Source organism: Vulpes lagopus, chromosome 19, assembly GCF_018345385.1.
Source record: "Vulpes lagopus strain Blue_001 chromosome 19, ASM1834538v1, whole genome shotgun sequence".
Classification (NCBI taxonomy): domain Eukaryota; kingdom Metazoa; phylum Chordata; class Mammalia; order Carnivora; family Canidae; genus Vulpes; species Vulpes lagopus.
Window position 1 is genome coordinate 9,156,309 of NC_054842.1, and position 24,586 is coordinate 9,180,894.

At 52.7% G+C, this 24,586-nt stretch overlaps 1 protein-coding gene across 4 annotated transcripts; it reads right to left on the minus strand.

Moving 5' to 3' along the window:
• Positions 1-14,470: 14,470 nt before the first annotated feature.
• On the minus strand, positions 14,471-24,325 carry XIRP1 (xin actin binding repeat containing 1). 4 transcript variants are annotated; one of them, XM_041734470.1, is made up of 3 exons: positions 24,174-24,325; positions 17,291-20,642; positions 16,751-16,887 (listed from the first exon to the last, which is right to left on the minus strand). In XM_041734470.1, the coding sequence occupies exons 2-3, from the start codon at positions 20,636-20,638 to the stop codon at positions 16,879-16,881; spliced, it is 3,357 nt and encodes a 1,118-aa protein (XP_041590404.1). In that variant the 5' UTR covers positions 20,639-20,642; positions 24,174-24,325; the 3' UTR covers positions 16,751-16,878. The 4 variants fall into 4 exon arrangements, with proteins under 4 accessions (XP_041590405.1, XP_041590403.1, XP_041590402.1 ...); XM_041734471.1 differs by lacking the exon at positions 17,291-20,642 and having other exon boundaries at positions 14,471-16,887; XM_041734469.1 differs by having other exon boundaries at positions 14,471-20,639.
• Positions 24,326-24,586: the final 261 nt, after the last annotated feature.

The window sequence follows — 24,586 nt, forward strand, 5'->3', positions numbered from 1 at the left end:
GGAAATTGTTTTACAATTCAACGTGAGAGTCTTTTTTTCTATCGTAAGGATGGGTTTATTCTATTTACATTTGTTGATATAACTAATAGATAAGTCTTAATTCTGTCATCTTATCTCTGTTATGTTTTCCATTTTAATGCTTCCTCTGTTTTCTGTTTTACCATGTGTATTTCTTGGTCTTCTTTGATATGCATGTATGTGCGCACATGTGTTTGTATTTTTGTCTGATGATTTGAAAGTTTATAGTCTGTTTCTAATTTTTCTAGTGGTTGCCTTTGTATTGATTGATTTCTCTGCCAAGAGAAGAAAATTCTTCAAATGTAGGGAAGGAGTCATCTTCTCAAAGGCTGAGCCTTTGACAGCCCACTTCTGTCTTCAAATCCTTGATACCTTAGCCTCAACATGAAAAATGGCTCTAGTCCCACCCTGAAGCCAAAGGTTCAGGGTAATCAAGATATTGAACCTGCTGCTCAAACTAGCCATGGATAGCCAAGAGCTGCCAGGGCCACAAAAGGATGCTGTATGTCGTGTCTTATTTCAGAGCCTCATGTGAATCTCTCCCCACTAGCCAGCATGCTTAGTTCAACAGTGTCTTGTACTCGCTGTCCATTTCTCTGCACAGTATTTGAAGAGACATAGTCAGAGAGGCCATGAATTGAGTGCATTGACTCTTCTTGCTGCTTGTTTTCACACATATCGAGATCAGGAGCCAGATTGTTGCCTGACAGCTGGTCTTTGTGAATACCGTGGTGTGTGGTTTGTACTCTGATGCAAGTTGTGTGCGCGTGTTTTCTTTTAAAGCTATGGATGGATGCTGGTAGGTCAGTCAGCATACCAACAGATAAAGGCACACTCAGAGTAGGATGATTTGGGGAAGGCTTGTTTACAAGGACTATTTACAAACATGTAGGTGTAGGAGCACCTCGGGGGATGTTGCAATAGCTGGACGGTACCACAGAGCTGTTAGCATCAACAGGCCTGAAGGGAAAGGGCATGGTCACCAGAAAGAAGAGAACTGAGCACAGGAGGCTGGCTACCTTGGGAGGCCCAGCAGCCCCCACTGAAGAACTCATCCAACACAGGGTGATTCACAGGCAGGGAACCAAGGGACCGAATGCCCATTTTCACTCTTCTCTATCTCCTTTTCCTGCTAGGGTCCCCATAGCTAACCCCACCTGGAAGCCAGAAGCTCATTCATCTGATCTTGCAAGGGAATTTCATGATAAATAGAACAAAGAGTCATCAGGTACATTTCCCTCATGTTTTTCTGAAAATATGTGGAGAGCTGACACATCTGGGGTACACCCATTAGGAATGCTTTCAACTACCAGTACTAGAGAATCCAAATTACAGTGGCTTTAAACATACAGGGGTTTACTTCTTTCTGTACTGTAACAGAGAGGCTGGAAGTAGGCAGCCACTGACATTCAGTAATGCCAGTGCTGATGTCTCTAGAATTCTCTCAGCCTTTACCTTGTGCTGGTTGCTTCATATTTGTAAGATGGCAGCCCATCACCAGACATCATGACCATGGTTAAGTTAGGAAGAGGGGGAAGAAGGGTACCAGCATGTATACCCATTTTATTAAAAACAAAAACAAAAGCTTTCATAGATGTACCCTCAGCAGACTTCCCATCATACTTCATTGGCCAGAATTGGTTTTGTGGTCTCTTAATGCAGCCAGGGAGACTGGGAAAGTGGGAAATGAGCTGGTTATGATTGATTTAGACTACTTGTAATTAACTGCCTGAGACTGGAGACGTTGGTGCATGGATCAAAATCAGGAATCTGTTATCAAGAAAGAAGGGATGGAATAAATTCGGGATCGACAATGAACAAGGCCACAAGTGGTTTTATTCAACAATAAAGCAATTGTCTGCCAGCACTCACTCAGGATAGAAATTGCTCTTTCACACTATGTGCTATTGATTTTATGTGACATCCGAAAGTGTTATTTGATCAAGTAATTTTGCCAAAAGCTTGCTCTGCTTTTCCCCAGTAGCCTATGACTCAATTTACAAGCCACAGTTTGAACTGTGTGTTGGTTTTCACTGTAAGTTAGACAACTTTAATGGTGCTTCTCTGGTTTTGATCTTTTCTCTGTCTTTAGTGGCAAGATGCATCATTATCACACAGACATGATTATTTCACCCATATTCTGGAAGGATTAGATGGGTGTTCTGACTTAGCTTGCAGGGCCTGATGTGAAGATGATGCAAAAGTCTCAGTGGGCCTCATGCCATTATTTAACAAAGTTTCATAATAGATGATGCCTCAGGGACTAGAGGAAATGCATTACCAGCTAAAAAATCCTATTTTCAGATATCCATTCTCACATTTCTTACTAATTCGTGCTTTTTTTTCTACTTGTGTAAAATCATCTCCTTCTACATACTCATCTATCCTGGTATATATGATTGCATTTGATATAGCACACTTTTGTTACTATTTCCAATACAGCTTTTTTGCTTTAATGAACGTCTTTGGAACTACTGTTCCGTCTTTATGATTTGGGGCCACACTACCATACAATAGTGACAATAAAATGGGAATATAACATGTAAACAATAACATGAACATGGTTGAAAATATCTTACTTAGCAAGTTGAACTACAGTTAATGGCATTCTCTTTACTACATATGAGCTTGAACTAAACTAGCCACATAAGTTCTTGTAGCCCAGATGCACTTACAAAACCATGATAATTATTGCAAAGTAATGGATTTTTATGGAAATCATCATTTATCTCACATTTTTAAAAAAGATTTATTTATTCACAAAAAAAGGTAGTTTTATTAAAACATGGGGACAGGACCTGTTCGCAGAAAGAGCTGCACCAAGATTTATTTATCTATCTGAGGGGGAAGCAGAGGGAGAGGGAGAGAATCTCAAGCAGACTTCACATTGAGTGTGGAGCCCTACACAGGGCTTGATTCCCATGACCGTGAGGTCACGAGCCCAAGTCAAGAGTCAGATGCTCAACCGACTGAGCCACCCAGACGCCCCACTTATCTCATTGTGAAATGTACAAGAACAAAATTGCTGTGTCTTGTTGTACTACTTGTGTCTTGTTGTACTCACAATTCCCACATACGCTGATGGCTTCTCACTGAAAACACATGCGACACTCAACTTGGGGTGTTTCTCTTGTCACAGGACCATGCTCAACTGGCACACAGGGCAGGCTAGAAGTGCCAGGGAGCTAATGCCCCAGATGTGGACCTTAAACTGAGTGGGCTAGAGTGGGGCTCTCTGAGCCATGTTGCTGACAGCAGCAAACACTCGTCAATGCACCCTGTGTTGATTTCCTTCCCTGTCTCCCCTTCTCTCCATTAGTACTTAATGGGATCACCTCCCAAGTGAAACACTTTTACTCAAATATTTGTCTCAGGGTCCACTTCTTCTTTTTTTAAAAGATTTTATTTATTTATTCATGAGACACCCACAGAGAGAGGCAGAGACATTAGGTAGAGGTAGAAACAGGCTCCCTTTGGGGAGCCCGATGCAGAACTGGATCCCGAGACCCCTCAATCACACCCTGAGCTAAAGGCAGATGCTTAACTGTTGAGCCACCCAGGTGCCTTTCAGGGTCCACTTCTGGGGGAAATGAGCCCAAGATAGTATTTTTTTTTCCTGAAATTCCCTGCTGGCCATGAGATTCATGAACACACTTTAGGAAAGTCTTTTCTAGATGACTCTGCTGATTTTACAAATGCCTGAGGTCCAGAGCCAGTGGTCATTCTATGGTCACAGGCAGCCCAGTTCCTTGTGATGGAATCAGTGCAGGAGGCGGCCCCAATATGTTCAGGGGCTGTATTGAAGGGTCTGACCAGAACTCCTGACCCAGATGTGGCACACAGGGACCTTGAGGAATAAGGGATGGGGGTGGATGATGGGCTGGCCTGACTGCTCTGCACTTCCACATTACCCTGAGCCCCTCCCAGCTTATTGTCCAGCCTCCTGCTTTCTGCCCCTACCATTTAAATGAAGGTTTTTCTGGGTCTTTCTTTCCTGAGTCTTTCCTGAAGAAGTCCTCCCCAAGCATCCCATACACACACACATGCTTCTCTCTTTGATCCTAGTTCCATGGATCTCAAAGATACTGTGAGATGGATTCATGTCCATAGCAGAAGAGGAGAGATTTCTTTCTGCTTTTTTCCCCATTTGCTATGAGAGAAGCTTGTGACCCTGTCAACTATTTCCAGAAGAAGAAATTGGGTTCTAGCTCAGCTTTCTAAATAATATGATCATCTATTCCAAATACCCAACCCACAGACCTTTTCTTACTTCAGTCGACAGACTGGGACACCTAACACCAAGACAGAAATGCTATCATGAGCCCATGATCTGACTCCCAGACAGTTATTTGCCATTCCATCTTCACAGCAGGCTTGTGAGAAAGTTTGCTTAAGCCACAAACTTACCGTTGTGGTCACCCACAACCCCAGGATGAATAGAGGCTCTCGGGGTCACGGTCCCGCTGGTAAAACCACCTGCCCTCCTGGCTGTGCCCTGCCCAGGTCTCTCACCTTGGTTTCTATGAGACCAACAGGGGTGTCATTCAGTAGAGCACAAATGTCCAAGGCCAGCTCCTGCAAGGAGAAATTCACTTCTATAATATTTACTGAACTCTGCAGCAAACAGGGTCCTAGGTTCACTTGGGGAGCAGTGAGGGAGAAGGATCTTAATGAATCAATGGATCCCTGCCCTCCTGGAGAGAGCTAAGAAGTGGGATAATTCACTCATGAGAAGCTATAGTATCCTAAAGGTCACAATAATAACAGTTGTGATGGTTTAAAAACATGTCTATAAATTCTTTCACACTCTTCTTATCAAAAGAGGGAATCTAATTCCTCTCCCCTGAAGTTTGGGCCAGCCTTGGTGACTTGCTTCTCATGAATACAACGTGGAAGAAGTGATAACTGTGTGATTTCCAAGGTAAATATAGCTATTGCCTGGCTGTTTCCTGGGACACTTACCCTTGAAACTCAGCCACTGGATTACTAGGAAGCCTGGGTTACAGGAAGAAGCCATATATAGGTGTTCTGATCAAGCCCCAGCTAAGGGCCCCTGACAGCCAGCCTTAAATGCCACATATATGAGTGGACATGGCTTCAGATGATCCCAGCCTTTGTGCCTATCCAGTTATGGGCTTTTACTAAGTCCTGACCATATTATAGATTCATGAGCAAAATAAGTGCATATTAAGCCACTGAATTTTGAGGGTGGTTTGTTATGCAGCCAAAGATACCCGGAACCCGTACTAAAGTGTACTGTGTATTTACCAGAAGCTAAACATTGTGCTAAACACATTACAGAATGTATTTATTTGCATTTAATCCTCCAGACAATCTTATTAGGTAGATACTATGGGATCTCCATATTCTGGAGAAGTGAAGCTCAGAGTGATCATGTGACTCCTCTGAATCACTGAACTTGTAAGTGGCAGAAACAAGATCTGAGGCAGTAGTGTTCTGGTAAATGTTTAACAATCAGTTGGGGGTGGGGGTGGGGGAAATCATGATTTGCAGTGTTTGCCAATTTCCACAGTGTAAATTCTCCTACCTTGGTTGACTTCAAACTACTGGCACTGCAAGAGAAGTTGGGAAGAGATGGGCACACTCCAGGCAGCTCTCCAGGAGCTTGTGCCAGCTCTGGTATACCACTAAGTGGAGGCCGCCAACGTCAGGAACCAAGTTCTGAGATGACAGAGATTGTAGTGAACGATGGTTAGTAGAGTCTTCTTGAAATGTAGGTAGTGCTGTGGACAAGTCCTTTTGGGCATTCATGCATGCTGTTTACCAACCTGTGCCAGACACTCCTGTAGTCACTGATTAGTAGTGGCATGTAACACACACAAGGTCTCTCCTCCTACAGAAATTTCTTTTCAGCAGGACAGAGACAAAGAGACTCAAAGGCATAGGGCATATTGAGAAGTTTGTTATTCTAGGAGTGGGAAATGGAGAGGGAAGTGGAACCCAGATTAGCATGTCACAGCCAGTCCCCAGGATGGGGGAGAGAGGCTGGTGGCTCTTTTGGCCTCTTTCTTGGGGAAACCCCAAGTCAGAAAAGTCTCAAGTCTATCAGACTGGGAGTACCCCTTCCCAGCCCAAGGAGGGGACATGGGCTTCCCAATGCGACTTCCAGTGGTTCAGAGAAGTTTCCTGAAGTTGGCCTGAGGCTCCTCAGGCTGGGTCCCTGTCCTCAGGATCCGCCATGGGGATAAGAATCAGCGCATGATCCTGAAGTAATATCCACTTGAAGCTGATTCTTAATCGGAAAACACACACACACACACACACACACACACACACACATGCACGCGCTTCTATTCCAAAGGATTCTGTGCTCTGCAGGGAAGAAATACCTTGTCCAAGCATAGCTTCAGCAGAGAGAGAATTATGAGCAATCACTGTCTTCCAAGATGACTACATCCAAGCTTATGCGATTTCTTCCAAGGAAGGGGATTTATTTATTTTTTTAATATACAAGATTGAAAATACTTAAAGCATGACATGTACAATTACTAAAAAGTTACTAAAATGTGAAGGATTAAGTTTTCCTGAAGTCTTGGATTGTGCAAAGCAGGGGGGTAGGGCAAGTCACAGAGGGGATTACAGTGCAAACAGAACATAGTTCGAACCAGATTTCCGAGGTCACTGCTCTTAAAGGCACTGGCTGGACTGACACAGAGAGATTCTTCCAGCAACACTCCTCAGCCCTGCCTCTCCCAGGATCCCGTCCATTTGCTTCAAATCCCAGTGCTACCCCAAGACTGTCTTCCAGTTATTATTAGGGAAAACTACGGATCTGCTCTTTCTGTAAAATTATATCTCTCTTGCCATGGGAGACTTTTTTTTTTAAGATTTTACTTATTTTATTTGTGACAGACAGAGAGAGAGAGAAAGGCCGAGACATAGGGGGAGAGGCAGGCTCCCTGCAGGGAGCCCACTGAGGGTCTCAATACCAGGACCCAGGGATCATGCCTTGAGCTGAAGGCAGATGTTCAATCACTGAGCCACCCAGGCATCCATCATGGAAGACTCTTAAGAAAAACAACAACTATTTTTTCTTCCCTTTGATAAAATTCATACATGTACTTTGTTAAAAATATCCCAAATGGAAGAAAATAAAAAATTGAGTCTCATTCTCTCTGCTTATCCTAGGTCTCTGCTAGAAGCATATTAACAGGGCTTTTTCTTTTTGCCTTTTTCTAGAAGCAATGTATGTACATTATTCATACCCTGCCCCCACAGACATATATATCGCTCATCCTGCTTGACCTAAAGGGGTATATATACTTCCCAGCCCTCCTGCTCTTTCCCTCCCTCCCTCTTTCCGACTAGACACACTGTTGTCACTAGGCCTTGAGCATGGCTCTCCTTGTTCTCCTGTCTCAATCAATGCAGCTTTGGAGGACCCTCTCCTGGTTCTATTTTATCTCTCATTCCCTAAATATCAGAGCAGCGACCCTGGCGTCTTTTCTACCTGTGCTCACCTCCTAAGCAGCCTCTTCTGCCGTGGCCTTGCAGAGCACCCTACTACTGACCCCTGTGCTGGGTTCTTCCATTCCTCCATTTGCTGGCCCAGACCAGTTCTCCACCCTCCTCCCAGCTCTGCACTGGGGGAGCTGAGCTGTCTGGCTTTCCATGGGCTTTGACCGCTGGCCAACACAGACATGAGTTCAGAGGGAGGTGAGAGAGGTCAGGATATATGTTTTCCATGTAGGGTTGCCAGGGACTAGCTACACTCCTCCACCAAAGCTCTCCACTCCGGTCAGTGTGCAACATCCAAACTTGTGTCTCAAAAGCAAGTCCCCTTCCCTGGAGGAAACCACACAAGTTTAGATACTGCCTGCTTCACTTCACTCTCTCTGTCCCCAGGTGCCAGCAACTCTCCCCTTTCCCCCATTAGAACTAAAGATGGTCAAGTCCCCATTGCTACTGGTCCAGGGGTCCTACTTTGTCCTGTTGGTTTCTCTACACCCTGCTACCCTTGTGTAAAAGGCTCTTTTATTAATCCCTCCTCAAATTTCTCAATCCAAGTGCATCAGCTGTTTCCCTCTGGAAACATCTCTGCTACAAATTCCAAATAACTCTGAGATCTCTATCACCCCTGAACTCCTGACCCACATAAGTAGTTCAGACTACTGATCCCTCACCCTGTTCACTAAAAGCCTGGCTCCTCCCCGTCCTCCCCATCCTGGTAAAGGACAACTTCAGGCTTGTAGGGCCGGTACTCTTGATTCTCTCCCAGTCACGTTCTGGTCTATCAACAAACAATGCTGCCACGAGCCACCTCGGGAATTTATCCTTGCAGTCTTGTCTGCAGGACAAATCCCTAGGCCCGCAACCGTCAGGTTCAAGGGTAGGTGCCTTTAAAGTTCTGTTGGGGGCAGCCCCGGTGGCGCAGTGGTTTAGCACCGCCTGCAGCTCAGGGCGTGATCCTGGAGACCCCAGGATCGAGTCCCACGTCTGGCTCCCTGCATGGAGCCTGCTTCTCCCTCTGCCTGTGTCTCTGCCTCTCTCTCTCTAGCTGCGTCTCTATGAATAAATAAAAAATCTTTAAAAAAAAAAAAAAAAGTTCTGTTGGTGTTGGGAAGCCGTTCTCCAACCTGGAAGGCCCAGCCTCGCCCAGCCCGCCTGCTCCCGTTTCCCCACCCATTCCCATATCAGGCAGTATCAGGCTCTTTGATCCCGGTGAACACGGCTCGGCACACGGGCCGTGGGAGAAGTGGAGCCCTTTGTCCGGGGACCGCCCTGCCCTCGGGGTCGGCTGGGGCCTCGCGTGGGCCCGAGCCCCGCCCACCGCGCCCGGCTCGCTCGCTGCCTCGCGTGGGGCACTTCCCTGCCTCCCCCCAGGCTGGATTCCTGGAACCAGGCTCGGTGACCTCACGCGGTGACTTCACATCCGGGACCTTCTGGGAATTCTCAGCGGCACTTTTTCGTCCGAAACCTCACGGGGGAGGGGGGGGGGGTGCGGCGGAAGGAGGAGTGAGCAGCTTTTGGGGAAGAAGAGAGGGGACCGCAGGGGCAGCTTCCTTCTTCCGCGGGGCCGGCCGAGCCCCCCGAGGTCCCGCCCCACGCGCGCAGCCGCCCCGCGTTCCCGAGGGCTCCCAGCTTGAGCCTCGGCCTGAATTTTCCTGGGAAGTTAGGTGGGGTGGACTGATGTGCAGGCACGAACAGCTCGGTGAGGACAGGGAGGAACTGACCCAAAAGGTTCCCGTCGAGTTTTCCAAACTCCCAAACTGCATAGGGTTGAGAGAGGCCAGAGAAGGACACTCTTGATGGCTTTTGCTTCCTTGAAGAGGGTGCCTCGGAGCGGAGTCCTCCTCCATAAAAGAAGTATTTAAAAATAGATTTTATAACTGTGGTGGTATAAAGACTAATATGGCAATGTTAAGTGTTAAGACAGTTTCTTCCGCAGGCCTGGGTGGCTCAGTTGGTTGGGCCTCTGCCTTCGGCTCAGGGCATCAGCCTGGAAGTCCCTAGGTCAAGTCCGCATCAGGCTCCCCACGCTTCTCCCTTTGTCTCTCATGAATAAATAAAATCTCTTAAAAAAAAGGTTTTTTTTCTACCTAAAAATTCCCTTTTTTTCCCTTTCTGATTGTAGAAGATGTTAAAACATTTTCATGGGCCCTTAAAAGTATTGTGGGCTCCAGGCCCCCTGGCTGCTGTGACCAGTGAGTAAGCTGGCTCTGGGCAAAACCAAGGTGACACACCCTGGATAGACTTATTAGGAGGTTGGGGGTGGGGGTGGATGGAGAAAGGCTATAAACACAGGTAGCAGCTTTACCGGAAGAGCCCTGAATGACCTTAAGGAATGTGAATTTTGTGGTTAGAGCTGGTGAAGAATCCCTGCAGGGCTGGGCTGGAGGGCTGACAGTTTGGAGGGGTCACCGGAGGTGGGGAGGACATCGGGATGTTTGTTGCTGCAACAGGACATCCCAAGTCCCAGAGCGCCGGTGGAGATGGAACTGTGGGGAAAGGCAGAGAGAGATTTGGAAAGTGGGCTGAGTGATGTGAGGAGGTGGATCAAGAAAAGTCTGGGCTAATTCTCAGGGAAAAGGGAGAAAACAAAGAGAAGAAACTGTATGGGGCTTCAGGACTGTGGGAAGATCAGATGGAAAGTTCTTCCCCAATAACAAAGCAGGGAAAATGTGCATACCATAACAGGCTTGTGGGTGGCTTCAGAGTCAGTCGCCTATTGCCCAGATCTCCGCAGTAGCTTCTACTAGGCATTCCAACCCCCACCCCCCTCTCTGCTGCCCCAGGCACCTCTCCAAAGCTCTATTTCCATTGGGTCACTTTCCTTCTCCCTGTGGTCCACAGGACTAACTGCAGTCCTCTCTAGGGCATTTCCAGAGTCAGATTGGGTTTTCAACAGCCTTTACAGTAGAATACTGTGCCAGAACTTCATTTGGCTTTCCCAATCTCCAATAACTCCCCCTTCCCGCCAAAGAAACAAACAACTGTACTTGACTCCCATCTTCCAATGCAAACACTGGGCTTCCTCCAGAGCAGACCAGGCTAAAATCAAGGACTGGAGGAGGAAATACGCTTATGGGGAGAAGAGCTGGGCTCCAAAGCCTCCTGGAAAGAAAAACCTTCCTTCATTCACTCTAAAACATGGGTCAGGCACCTACTAAGTGCTCTTGTACCATTCTAGCACTCACAGGGGATGTATCAATAAACGAATGAGAAATGATTTGTCATGGAGGTGATATTCCAGTGGGAGAAGATTCCATGTGGATGGACATGGCACCCTCCAAAAATGGCCACATGTTCTTCTAGATATTTGCCTCCTTTCATTAAAAGGTAGTGTCTCATACCCCTTGCATTCAGTTGAGGCAGACTTGTGACTCATTTGTAACCAACAAAATGCAGCAGAAGTGATTTTGTGTGATTTCCAAGGCTGGGTGAGACAAGGCAGTGTAGCTTCTGCCTTGTTAGTTGGGACATGTGCCTTTGGATCCTCGAGATGAAATGTAGGAAATCCAACTACCCTGAGACTGCCATGCCATGGGGAAGCCCAGGCCACATGTAGAGGCTGTGCACATGTGCTCTGGCTGACATCCCAGCCAAGAGCCAGCATCAACTGCCAGACACGAGTGGATGAGCTTTCAGATGTTTCCAGACACTAGCTGTTAGATTACCTCAACCTTCAAGTCTTCCCAGCTAAGGCGAGGCCCCATACATTATGGTACAGAGACAAGCCATTTCCACTGTGTTCTGTCCAAATTCATGGCCCACAGAATTAATGACTATTATAAAATGGTTGTTGTTTAAACCACTAAGTTTGAGGTGATTTGCTATACAGGAATAGTAGTGAGAACACTGACAATAAGCAAATGCGTGAGCAAGATAATTTCATATCGTGAGGTCTTCATAAAAACCTGAAATAACATGGTAACTTGTTGGAGGGCCTCTTGATGGGGGCAGGTGTGTGTGTGTCTGTGTGTGTGTGTGTGTGTGTGTGTGCAATAGGAAGGGGAAGGATGGCTCAAGAAAGCCTTTTTGGAGAGACATTTAAACGGGATCTGAGTGATCAGGAGCCCAGCCACTGAAGATCTGAAGGAAGAGACTTCCAAGCAGCGGGTACAGCAAGTGCAAAGGCCCTGAGGCAGGAATCGGTTTGGTAAAGATTCTGTGAGAATCAAGGCATGTAACTAGGGAGATGTGTGTGAGGAAGAGAGTAGGGGCAAAAAAGTCGGGAGGGGAAGGCAGAGACAAATCATTCTGGTCTTGAAGGCAGAGAAGAGTTAGATTTCAGACTGAGCGAGCTGGGAAGCCACTGGAGGATATTTACAGGGGAACAACTTGATCTAGTAAACTCTCAGAAGATCTGGCTGCCAGGTGAACTGCAGATTGTTAGGACGGACCGGGGGCGGCGAGGAAGACCACTTGGGAGGCTGTGGCAGCGGCCCAGGAGACAGGGAATGGGCGGAGGTCCGAGGCAGCCTGCTGGCGGCGGAGACGGGGACCGGTGGACAGCGCAGGACGCAGCAGCAGCAGCAGCAGCAGCAGCAGCCACGGGGAGTGACGGAAAGGGAGGAGGCGCCCTGCCCGGCAGGTCGGCCCCGGGTGGGGCCGCGACTGGGGTGAGGCCCGGAACCCGCACCCGCCCGGGCCGCGGAGGGAGGCTCCGAGCTAGGGCCGGCCAGGACGGCGCGGACCGGCGTCCAGCGTCTGCCGCGCGGAGCCGGCCCCTGGCTGCGCGCCCGCCCGGCGTTTCCGGGCAACGGCTGCAGCCGCCCGAACGCCCCGAACCCCGCGGCCCGGGTGACGTCACCGTCCCCTTGGAGACGGCGGGTGGGAACGCGGCCCGCCCCGCCCCCGCCCCGCCCCCACCCCCGCCCGCGGCCCGCCCCGCCCCGCCCCCGCCCCCACCCCCGCCCGCGGCCCGCCCCTCCCGGCCCCGCCCACTCCGGGCGGGAGGTGGAGCCTGTGCCGGGCGGCAGGTGCGGCGGCAGGTGTGCGCGGCACGCGGCGAGGCCTCGCCCAGCGGCTGCTGCTCCCCTTGGTGCACGCTGCCGCCGGCGTGCTCACCACCCGTCCGCCTACCTCTTGCCCCTAGGTTGCCACCTCCAGTCGTCGGGACCGGCTCCGGTGTCCCCAGGCTGACCTCCTCAGACATGCTTTCCCTTGACCACACAACCTAAAGCAACGGCCAGTCCTCTTCTCATGGACTGACCTGGTTTTGATTTCCTTCACAGGGTCGCTCCCTTCTAAAATTGCCTGCTTTAATACGTTGTCTTCTCTCTCTAAACCCAAGTTCCCTGAAGTCAGGGATAAATTCCGCCTTGTTCATCTCTATCCTCAGCCTCCTAAATGGAACCTGGCATGAAGCACGTGCTCAGTAAATGTTAGTCGGACGAATTACTGAATTCACTAATCATTTCTTTCATCCGTGCGTTCATTTATTTGACATTTACACAGTGCCTTCTAGGCACTTTTGATAAGCACCAGTGATACTTAGATGAACAAGACAGGAACTCCACCTGGAGGTGAGAAGGATATATTAAAACTAATAGTTACCGATAATACTAAGAAATTAACATGGTTGAGTTCCAGATGCTAGACAGAGAGCTCCAAGCACTCTGCACATAATAATTCGTTTCATCTTCCCAAGAGTAGGCACTGTAATCGTGCCCATTGTATAGATGAGAACGAGAACAGTCGTGCTGTAAGCTGCTGGGCCCTTAATTGAGTGAGATCACACAGAGGGCAGAGGAGGGAGGGCAAGTGGCCAGGGGCCCAGAGAGATGTTAGATATTAGCCCCCAGGGGGTAGATTTGGTATCTTAATTGCTCCCACACACCACTGTCTTCCACAGGGAGCCAGCTATTTCCAGTTCAGAGTCCTGCTTCCCCAGGGGAGTTCACGTATGAGAAGAGCAGGCAATGAGGGCCTGGGACATGGTATACAGAAGGCTGATTCTGGGGCTGGCACTAGGATAGGAGCTTACCTGTTCAACTGAAGCAGACTGTGGACAAACTCCCACATAAAACTGTGGGGGGGCAGGATGGAGGAGGAGATAGGCAGATGGAGGGGTATCCAGGAAATTGAGGAGCTACACTTATTGCCCTCGTTGGATTTTTGCATGTGATCTTCTCTTTGCCTAGCACATGGCTCCCCTTGATTTTCACATAACTAGGTCTTTGTCATTCAGATCTCAGGGGAGGTTTATCAGAGAGGTTTGCTTTGGTCATATCCTCTAAGGCAATCACCTGTCATTGTCACATCACCGTATTTTAACACTCTCCTGCCCTAGAGTGGAAGATTGGCCTAGTCAGGCGCATTACCCTTACCATCTGGTGTTTCCTGTTTATTCATGGTCTCTCTGTCTCCTTTTTCTAGAAGGTCAGTTCCCTGAAATCATGACCCCATACGCCCTCACCTCTGTGTCCCTGCTGCCTAGAACAGGCCTAGCATGCAGCAGGCACTCAGTGCCTTTTGAAAGAGTGTAAAGGGCCCTGCACTAAATCATTCTGGCTTTGCCGGCCAAGCTCCATCCACTCCCCTTCTCAGAAGCTCTTGCTCTGCACACAGCACCTGGCCTGAGCAGGAGAGAGGGCCCAGCCATCTTAGCCACTGAAGTTCTCCTGGGTTGAGACCCTCCCTCCTTCCCAGGCCTGACTGGGCTACTCTCTCACTCTGGAGCAGGATTCTGGTCAGATTTCACTCCAGGATGATGTCACAACCTCCAGGCGGAGAGACCAGAGGTTGAGGGGCAGCTGTGCATGAGTGGGCTGGGGAAGGCAGGAAAAGGGAGCCAGAAGAGCAGGGGGATGTGCAGGGCCTCTTTGTTTCCCAGCCAAGGTGGTAAAAGAAGGGGTGGCTTTTTCAGAGTTTTGCAACACTGCTATTGCCAGGAAAAGGGGAATCTGGAGGTTGTGGGTATCTTTTCTCCCACAGTGGGAACCTAGACTCTAGAACAGATGTGCAAACTGTCACACACACACAGATGACAGACTAAAACTTGGGTTTATTCAGACTGTATCCTTTCCATTTGGGGTGCAGAGTGTAGGGCAGTATGGGTGGAGAGGCAGTATCTTTGGCTTTAGGGACATTTGCTGATTGCCGAGCTTTTCTGTGTGACCTTTGGGCTGCCAGGATGACCCGCTAAACGATGGAGTTAGCGATGAAGGGGCTTCTAGAGCCGTCGGACCAACCTCGAAGAGAGAGACTGATCCCGTGGTCCAGTTGTCCCTGTCCTCTCCAAGAATTAAGGAGCAGATGGCTGAGAACATTTTGACTCATAATAGAAAAAACAAAGCTGAGAGGGGAGGATCACTCAGGGGGCTCCTTCTTAGGGTCGACCTGTGGGCCAGGCCTGTGTGAGGAACATGCGTGTCTGTACATATTCCATCCTCCAAGCAGCAACCAGCACCCGCGCTACTCCCAGGCCCGTGCTACTTGGCGGAGCTCTTCCCAACCTTTCTTCCCCACCTTTTGCAACAACTGAGCCTACTGATGGAACTGAGGAGAGGGAACCTGCCCGTACGTCCAGGAAGATGCCTTTCTTCTTGGTCCTTGCTTCATGTGCACAGGAGGATGCGCCCACCTCGGTCCCAGGGCCCTGCAGGGTGATGCTGCGGTGCCAGTGGGAGGTTGTGGGAGGCTGTGGTGGAGGCAGAGGAGCTCACTGGGCCCCCGGCTGGGAGTAGCCACAGGGGGCATGCACTGTCTCAGCTTCTGCCAGTGCGCCGCCGCTGAGCCTGGCTGGGCTGCGCAGGAACTGCCGGAGCAGGGGTGAAGCGTGGAGCTCGAGGTGGGGGCCTGGGCCCTTGGTCATCTCTGCCTGCTCCGTGACCGTGGTAGAGGACAGGAGGACCGGGCTCCTGCACTGGTCCACCCCTTCACACTGCTGGGTAACCGTTCCTGTGGCTTCATAGCACCGGGAGCCATCTAGCCCAGTCTGCAGCTCCAGAACGTTCTTCTGCTGCCCTGTGGGCAGAGGGCTGGCTAAGGCGGGGGCAGGCTCAGGCTGCCAAGGGCACTGGGTGACTTCCTTCTTTCCAGCATTGTCCTGGAGCCCTTTCTGGTGGAGTCCAGCCTGTGCCAGGTGCGTGCTATTCACGGAGACCTCAAAGATGCCCCTGGGGCTGGGAGCCTCTGGAAGCTTCCTTACGGCTGACTCAATGGAGATGAAGGTTGGGGAACAAGATGGATCTCTGTTGGAAGGCAAGGCTCCAGGGAGGCTTGAGTCTTCTCTCAATGTCTCTGGCCTCCTGGGGGAAGGGATGACTGAGGCTGCCTGACCCCCGGCCTCTGTGTGATTTCTGACCTTGGCCTGACTCTGGACCTCAGTCTGGCTTGCAACTTGGGTTTGGTTCTTGACTGCAGTTTGCCCTCTGACCCCCTGGCCGGAGCAGTGAGGTCTGGCTTTACTCCCATCTGTGTCACTGCTCTTGCAGGCACTGTGGTCCTTCGACGGTCCTTGGGAATGGCCGCTGGTGTCAGTCTCCGGCTGGAGGCTGGACATGGAGCTGAGCGCCTTGTGCACAGCCTCCTCAATGTCCAGCAACCTGGCTAGTGTCTGTTGCTTCAGCAGGGCCACCTCTGTGCTGACCTTTGTCAGCTCCCCAAAGGCCTGCACCACAGAGGCCTTGGGTTTGTGGGGGACCGCAGAAGCCGGGTGGGCCACTCCCAGCTGGGGGACAGTTTCAAAGAGCTTCCTCAGTGCCCGCACATCCACACTGCTTGTGGCCTCCCTCTCTAGGGCTTGCACCTGGCTCAGCAGGCCCTGGAGCTCTTGCTGGCTTCCCTGCAGAATCTCAGTGTTCTCAGGGGCCCCTTGCTGGGAACTGGCTGTGGGCCTCTCTCTTGGGGGACGGGGACCCTCCTGTGGTGCGGGGGGGTGGCTGCTGAGAGCTGAGAACTTGGGGGACTTAGGGCTCTGGTCATGGCATCTGGCAGCCTGGCTCTCGATAGGTCTGGAAGCCATGGTGCTGGGGCCGTGTTGGGGGCTGGGCTGGTTCTGTTCACTGGGGCCTCCAGACCGAGACATGCATCCCTGGCCTGTGGTGGTGGGAATGTTGGCTGGCCGAAGGGTGGTTGCGTCTCTCTCACCTGGCTTGTGTTCTCCTTGCCCTGACTCTTTGCAGGATCTGGGAGATAGAGCTGAGGGCGTGGGCAGCCTCTGAGGAGGGCAGATCTGGCTTAGGTGGGCAGGTTTGGGAGGCAGCGGAGGCTTCTTCCTGGGGGGCATTTTTGGCTCCAGTATTGGGGTCCTTGTCTGTGCTTCCCCAGGCGTCCGCTGGCTGGCAGGGCTGCTGTGGGAGGGGAGAAGCTTGGAGTCCTGCCGGATAGAGTCCTCATCAAGGCGGATAGAGTCCTCATCAAGGCGGGCTTGGGCTGGGAAGTCAGGTCCCGTCACAGCAGCTGGGAGAAGAGGAGGAGGGGGAACAGAGGCATTACGGGAGTGCAGACTGGCACCCGCAGGCAGAGGCCCAGAGGCCAGAGAGGGGTGGGCTAAAGAGGCAACCTTCAGGGTGGTCTCTGCAGCTTGGAGCCCTCCTGGGCCATCTCTTGCCATTGCCTTCTCTGGAGGTCCTGAGGCCGTCTGTGTGCCGCCCCCAGGCTCCTCCCGCCCAGGCCCCAGAGTCCGGCCTGGGCCTTCCTGGAGTGGGCTGGGAGCCTGCACTGAGAGGGGCTCTCTTTCAGAAGGCTGGACACCCCCAGGTGGCTCAAAGGTCCTCACAGGGTGAGCAGTGTAGATGCCATCCTGAATAGTCACCCACCCCCCAGGCAGCCCTCTGGGTGGTGCTTTCTGTTCCCCACTGACCTTTCTGGGGGCTGCCGGGATCCTGGGGTTGCCTCCAGCCATAGGCCTAGTGTGGCTCTGAGCAGCCACAGTGGCCACAGCCGATGCTGGCCGAGGTGGCTCCAGGGGTGCCGAGGTGGCTCCAGGGTTAATGCCTTGCTTGTGTTTATTCAGAACTTGCTGGTGCAGGCTTTGGGCCTCGGCGGTGGCCATCCGCAGATCTTGCATGGCAGCCTGGAGGTCCAGGGCCCCAGGCCCCAGGGGGGTAGTAGTGGTTTCTTCGGACTTTCCCCAAGCTGCCATCCCTTTCTGCCCAGTGTGACTATCTTCTTGCTTTTTCTCCCCAGCTAGAGACACTGGCTTTTCCATGGTCTGTGGGAGGTGGGAGGTGCCCCCCGGGCCTCTGAGATGCCCCAGCCCCATACTGGGGTCCAGGGGGGGAACATGGATGATGTTCTCAGTTGTGGGCAGCTTCGGGGCCCCCTCGCTGGCTGGCACTGGACTTGGATCGGCTGGTGGCTCCCATCTCAGGCTATGCAGGCCACTCAGGTCTCCCTTGTCTATGCAGCTGGCCAGCAGCTGCACGCTGCCCCTCTCAGGGGCCCTGCTGTTCAGCTGGGGTTGCAGGGAGTAGGCAGTCAGCGAGACCAGGCCCTGCTCTGTCTCCTGCATCACCAGCCCAGTCCTTGCTACTGAGGTCCCCAGGCCACAGGCCAGTAGCTGTTGGAACTCAGAATCTGTGTCTTCAACATTCCCGCTGCTGCCTGGAGCTGGCAGCCTCAGTGGCTTAAGGCGGAGCTGGCCCGCTGGGTCCTCCTGAACCAGCAGCCCCTGCTGGTCCACATCTGGCCTGCGCAGCACTTGGCGGACGATCCTGGGAAGCTCGCCAGACACCAGCTCCTCCTTCCGGACGCGGGGCCCCCCCTCGCCCGGGCCTGGGAGCACATACTTGGCCAGGCAGAGCTCCCCCGGGCCTCGGACCTCCATGAGGATGCCCCCGTGGTGCAAGAGGCCGGGCAGAGTGTGCAGGGTCCGCAGGGTCCCCTCAGCCTCCGTCTCCTGCCTCTCGGGCACCCTGCTGCCCGAGGGGCCTGTGGGCTGCTCTTCTGGGAGGTTGCCCCCTCGGATGCTTTCAGCTGCCAGGGAGCCCATAGGGCAATTCTCAAAGAGCCAGGTGAACTTGTGCACGGAGCCCACAGAGATGGGCTCGGGGAGGACCCTGGGCCCCTGCTCTTCCCTCTTGCCTGCCTCCAGGGCCTGGAAAACCTCCTTCTGCCGAGATACCTGACCCGAAGGGATCTCTACTCGGCTGCAGTATCGCACAGGCCCTCTTCCGCAGGGACGGCCTGAGGCCTGCAGAGGCTCAGTTTCAAAGACATGTCTGTCTGTCTGTCTTTCCCCAGCCTGGATCTGGCTAACCTGTAGGTGCTGCTCCCTGGAGCCCTCTGGCCTCTCCAGGGGTTGGGGCGCAAACATCCAGGTGCAGGACCGGGGCTCGGCCTTAGCTGTGGGCTCTGTGACCTCTGGCCCCTGCTTCTCTGCCAACTCACTCATGGGGCATGTCTCAAACAACCACCGGATGGTCTGCACGTCACCTTTCGGGAGTGCCTCAGGCTGGGAACCTGCCTGACTTCCTTCTTCTTCCTGGCGTTCCTGCCGTTCCCGCTGGTGGATCACCTCCAGTGGCTGAGTCTCAAAGAGCCACCGGGCAGTGCCTACGTCTCCGGCCACCACTTCCTGCCGGGTGATGCCCCGTACCACATCCACGGTACTGGGGCTTCGGCCCAGTTGATCCAGAGGCTGTGTCTCAAACATCCATCTGTAGCCCTGCACATCGCCTCCAACTATCTGCTCTCTGCTGACAGAGGTCAGGGCATGGAGGTGGCCTTTGCCATCCTGCATGGCATATACTGGGGACCCTACATCCTGGGACTGCCCAGTAGAATCAGTTCCTTCTGCTCTGTTCATACTCCTATGTGCTGAAGGCTCACCCTGCCCGATGCTGTCAAGGGGAAGGGTCTCGAAAAGGTTCTTGAAGGCCTTCACATCCCCCTTCACCCCATCCCTCTGGGCGGCACTCTGAGAGTGGGGTGCTGCTGAGGAGCCATCTCTGGATATATGCTCAGACATGAGCCCCTCATGGTCCCGGGGACCCACTCGCTGCAGGTGACCCACTTGGACCTTGTCTCTAGGTGTGTCCAGGGGCTTCATCTCAAATAACCACAGGGTAGAACGGACATCACCAGGGACTACTTCCTCTTTGGGTGGGCGCTGTGCTCCAGACTCCTCTTCCCCCTTGAGAGTATCTAGGGCTCGGGTCTCAAACAAATGCCGCTGCTGCTGAACATCTGGACCAGGAGGGATAAGGTCTGGGGATGGCTGGAAGTCTTTCTCATCCACCAAGATCTCCCGAATGGCGTCCAATGGCTGTGTCTCAAAGATCCAGCGAGTTGCACTGACGTCGGGCCGGGCCCCCTCCTCCAGGGAGATCCCCCGGATCACCCGCACCTGGCTGGGGTCCCTGTTGATAGCATCCAGAGGTTGGGTTTCAAATAGCCAGCGGGCAGACCTCACTGCATTGCTTTGGATTTCTTCCCGGCATGCAGCCTTGACCTCGTGGATGGCACCCTCTGCATCCTGGATGGCACACAGTGGCTCTGTTTGGAACAGCTTCACTGTCTTCTTCACATCGCCCTTCAGCTCCTGGATCTCCGAGCGCAGCTCCAAGGGGCTCTGCTCCTGGATGGAGGGGCGGGAGCCCAGGCGGTCCAGTGGCCGCGTCTCAAAGAGCATCCTGGTACCCTGGACATCGCCGCTGGCTTCGGGCTCCTTCACCGCTGCCTCCAGTGCCTCGGCCTGGCCAGTCAGCTCATCCAGCGGCTTTGTCTCAAACAGCTGGCGGGCTGCACGAACGTCGCCTCCGGATGGCGGAGGTCCGGCTGGCTCCTGCTCTATGCTGTTGGCAAAGGAGCCTTCCTCAAACTTGCGGGAGGTAGCCTGGACATTGCCACCGGGCACGGGCTCCCTGGCAGGCGGCCTCTCACGGTCCCCAATGGCATCGAGCCGCCAGTTCTCAAAGATCCAGCGCATACACTGGACGTCACCCTCAGTGGGCTCCTCGGAATCCAGGACGTCAGCCAGGTCTTCAGCCACGGCCTCGGCCAGATTCTTGCGGAGCTCAGGGTGGATGTGCCTGTAGAGGCGGCGGAGCTCGCTGGCTTGTCTCTGCTGGTGGAACTTGGAGAAGGACTCCTTGGGCGGTGGCAGTGGCAGATCGTCCAGGGCTGGGGGGGGCGGGAGGGGCAGGTCCTCTGCAGCGGCCGTCGGGAGGGTCGGCATGGGGGCTGCCTGCGTCTGGGCTTTGGCCATCCTTCTGAGGAGAAGGGGCAGAGATGAGGATGGTGCTGGTAGCTGGGAGAAATGACAGGGGGCCAGGCCCGGGGGCAGAGTGGTCCTGCGGTGACCTGTGTTTAGAGACTCCCTCCCTCTCCAGACCTCACCTGGGTATCACTCTGCCACCTGCATGGTTGGTATGTGAAAAGTCTTGAACTTAGGGCATATGGAGCCATCCATTAAAGTGGGTCCTGCATCCCCAGAATTACCTGGTTGCTAGAGAGCAAGCAGCGTACTGCTGGCCATGCAACTCTGTCCTTTAGCCCTACAGGGGATGTCCAAACCTCCAAGAGGCAAGCTGGACATGCTCCATCCTCACCTTTGTTTACTAAAGTCAGTTTCTCCTAGTGAACCCCCCGGACGGAATCCTGACTTATGGGGTTCCAGCACCAGGAGAGGCAGGTCCCTAAACTGGTGACGATTTCCCATGGAGAAGAAATTCCCTCTCTTAACACCAGAGGGCGAACTTGCCACTTTGCCAGGAGACCTGTCGGGCCTTTAACCTCTTGCCTCTCAACTCCTCTCCATCCCTTCTGGTCAGGGGGAGCTTTAGCAGGGGCCACAGCCTATGCCAGTAGAAGCAACCGAGGCTCTGTGAGGGGCAGTTGTTTGCCAGCCATCTCACAGTTCTACAGAGCCAGATTCTGAATCCGGATAGGAGTTTTCTGTGCCATACCCCAAGATTCAGAAAGTGGGAGCCAGGGAGATCTCAAGGACCTTCTAGTCCAACCGTTCACAATTAAAGACAAGGAAACCGAAGTATAAAAGGATTCAGATCTGGGCGGGTGAGGGACAGGCTGTGCTGCCTCTAGTTCCTAGACCCTACCGGGGGCCTTGCTTGCAAGAAATACAAGGGAAGGGGGCGTGAAGCTTTCTTACTGGCTGTGGTGCCCCTCTGTTCCCCAGCAGCCACCCCTAGCAGAGTGTGAGGGTGACACCCACAGGGAGGGAAGGCAGTGGACAGAGACCTTACTGCAGAGCCTGCCTTGCCCTTGCTCATGGAGAATCTTCCCCAGTAAAGGTGACCAGTCCCAAATTCCTATGCTTCTCTTTCTCCCTCTTCATGTCAATCAGCTTCCATCAAGGCACTGCTTCTCCTCAGCTCCCCCACCCCTCCATGGCCTCTCACTCCTCAAGCCCTTCTCTGGTCTCTGTCCTCTCTGTGTCTTATCTGTCTTGTGACAGGTGTACTGACAGTCCCCAGAGGACAGTAGGGAAGGAATGGGAAGCATGTCCCCCCTCTCGCTGCCCCTGACCCACTGCTCTGCTCCACACTCATGCTAAATATAGCTGAGGTCCTGGCCTCAGCCCAGCAGCCCAGGGCTCAGCAGGGAGGCCCAGGCCCAGTCACTGGGACCTGGGCTCCTTCACCCAGCTCATCTCCTTCTCTGTCCTGGGCTCCCTGATCCTGCCCCCTGCCTCCCGAGCTGGTGTCAGGTGCCTGGCCTGCAGGACGACCAGAGCTGGGGCCTGGTGGTGGGGGGAGGTTTAGGGACACGGGGAACAGGTGGGGAGCAGAACTTCCTCCTCTTCCACCTCAGAAGTGGGGTGAATTGAGACCTGTTTGCCACCCCCTTCCTATGTTTTATTTAAGATTTATTTATCAATATCAGAAAGAGAGTGTGTGAGAACGAGCAGGAGCAGGGGCAGAGGGAGAGAGAGAAAATCCTGCAGCAGACTCCCCGCTGAGCACAGAGCCAGACTCGGGGCTGGATCCCAGGACCCTGAGATCATTACCTGAGCGAAATCAAGAGTCAGCTCCTTAACTGACTGAGCTCCCAGGAGCCCCTGCCACCCCCCTTCTGAGATAGCCATCCAGTCTGCACACCAGACACCAGAGCCCTGAAGAGGGAAAACTAAAACCTGTAGCCCAAGTCTCCTCACATGCTCTGGGGGGTTCTTTTCCTCTCTGGGCTCTGAAGGGAACAAAGTTAAAGCATGCCTCCCTGTCCTGTCACAGCCATGTGGCCCGAGCAGATGGCATGTGTAGGCCACAGCTCCACCCCACCCACTGACCCCAGGAATCTCCACTATCCCTGCTATCGTCACAAAGTATTAGAATCATGGAGCCCCGGGAAAGTTGGAACTATACACCCTCAGAGGTCAAGGAACGTAACCCCCTCATTGTTTAGACAGGGGAACTAAGACCCAGAGACAGGAAAGGAGCTGTTCCAGGGCACTCTGTAAGGTTGTAGCAAGACCCAAAGGTTTTCTGACGCCTGGCCCTCCCGCCCTTGCCCCTGCCTGGCCTGAAACTCCTTAGGGCTTCAGTTTCTAAAGGGCAAGGACGGAGATGGGGTGTGGGCGGAATTGGAACTGGGACAACCAGACTTAGGGTCACCTTGAACCCCAAGAAGTGTGCCAGAACTCGGCCTCTGAGGGCTGAGCCGGCCTCTCAGGGTGACCCCAGGTCTGCTTTTCCTCCTCCACATGTCTCTACATCTGGGAAGGCTCAGACCTGGTCTCCTACCTTGGGGCTCCAGATTTGCCCCAAGAGCTTTCTTACTGGGCAAGACTGTGGCCTGGGGCAAAGTCTGCCTTCTACTCCAGGCCTTCGGCCATGATAGGTGGGGAGCTGGGCTCAGGCCAGCCCTGGGGAGATATTCCTAGTGCCAGATATGCCAAGACTTTCGCTTATAACAGCTGGGCATGGGGTTTGTCCTAGCAATGCCAAGTTGGGCCTACACCCTAACCTCCAGCCCCATTCCCTCCCACCTCTCTTGTGTTCCTTTCTTTCTTTCTTCCTTCCTTCCTTCCTTCCTTCCTTCCTTCCTTCCTTCCTTCCTTCCTTCTTTCTTTTCTTTTCTTTTCTTTTCTTTTCTTTTCTTTTCTTTTCTTTTCTTTTCTTTTCTTTTCTTTCTTTTCTTTTCTTTTCTTTTCTTTTCTTTTCTTTTCTTTTCTTCTTTCTTCTTTCTCTCTTTTTAAAAAGATTTTATTTAATTATTCATGAGAGACACACGGAGAGAGGCAGAGACACGGGCAGAGGGAGAAGCAGGCTCTCTGTGGGGAGCCCAATGTGGGACTCAAACCCAGGGCCCAGGAATCACAACAAGGCAGACACTCAACCTTTGAGCCACTCAGGTCCCCTGTGTCCCTCTTTCTTCTGGGGATTGGGCCTGCCTAGGGCTTCCCTGAGAGGATGCCCTGAAGCCTGAAGAGCTCTGTACCTGAATTTTAAAAATGGCAATTCCACGCCACCTACTCTTGAAAGCCTTTCTGAATGATGCCAGACTGGTCAGAACCTGTCTCTTCTGTGGGACTCAGGCCTGTGGCAGCCACTCTGAAAGCTCCCACAGAGCTCATGCTAAGGCTCCTTTAACTTTTTTAACTTACTCACGGGATCTTGGTATCAGGGACCCCTCTACTCACCTACATCCAGTTGCGACCCCCTTCCTCCACCCAGAGCTGATCCTGCTACACACCACCCTGAGAGGCATCCACATTGCCCATGGGGGGATCCCAGCCCACAGAGCCAGCCTGCCCTGGAAAGACAAAAGGGCGGGCTACTCACCTGGAGGTCCCACTTGGCGGAGGGGTGCTCTTTATCTGTGGCAGGTGTGATTTAATGGTCTGTCTTTCCTCTCGGACTTCTTGTTCAGGGTTTGTCTTGCTCTGCTGGCCTCGTTAGACGCCTTCTTGCAGCCCTGGCTCGGGTCTCTGTCGTCTGCCAGCCCTAGCAGCTGCCTTTATCTTGCTGGCGAGGGGGTGGGCCAGGTGGGGGCAGGGGGGCGGGAGGCTAAGTTCAGAGTATGAAGTGGCTCAGTTATTTTTAGGGCTTGTGGAAGTTCCCCTTCCATCCCAGGGAATCAGTTACATGTCCCTTCTGCTGTGAGGGGAAGAGGAGTGGGGACAGCTTCATTCAAGTCTCATCTGGGGATTGGGGTCAGTGACTCAGCCATGGTGTGGGGTGTAGGTGTCCCAGAC

Bases quoted from the DNA above. Each gene is read 5' to 3' on its own strand.
- XIRP1 (XM_041734469.1), bottom strand. From the start codon at position 20,638: ATGGCCAAAGCCCAGACGCAGGCAGCCCCCATGCCGACCCTCCCGACG.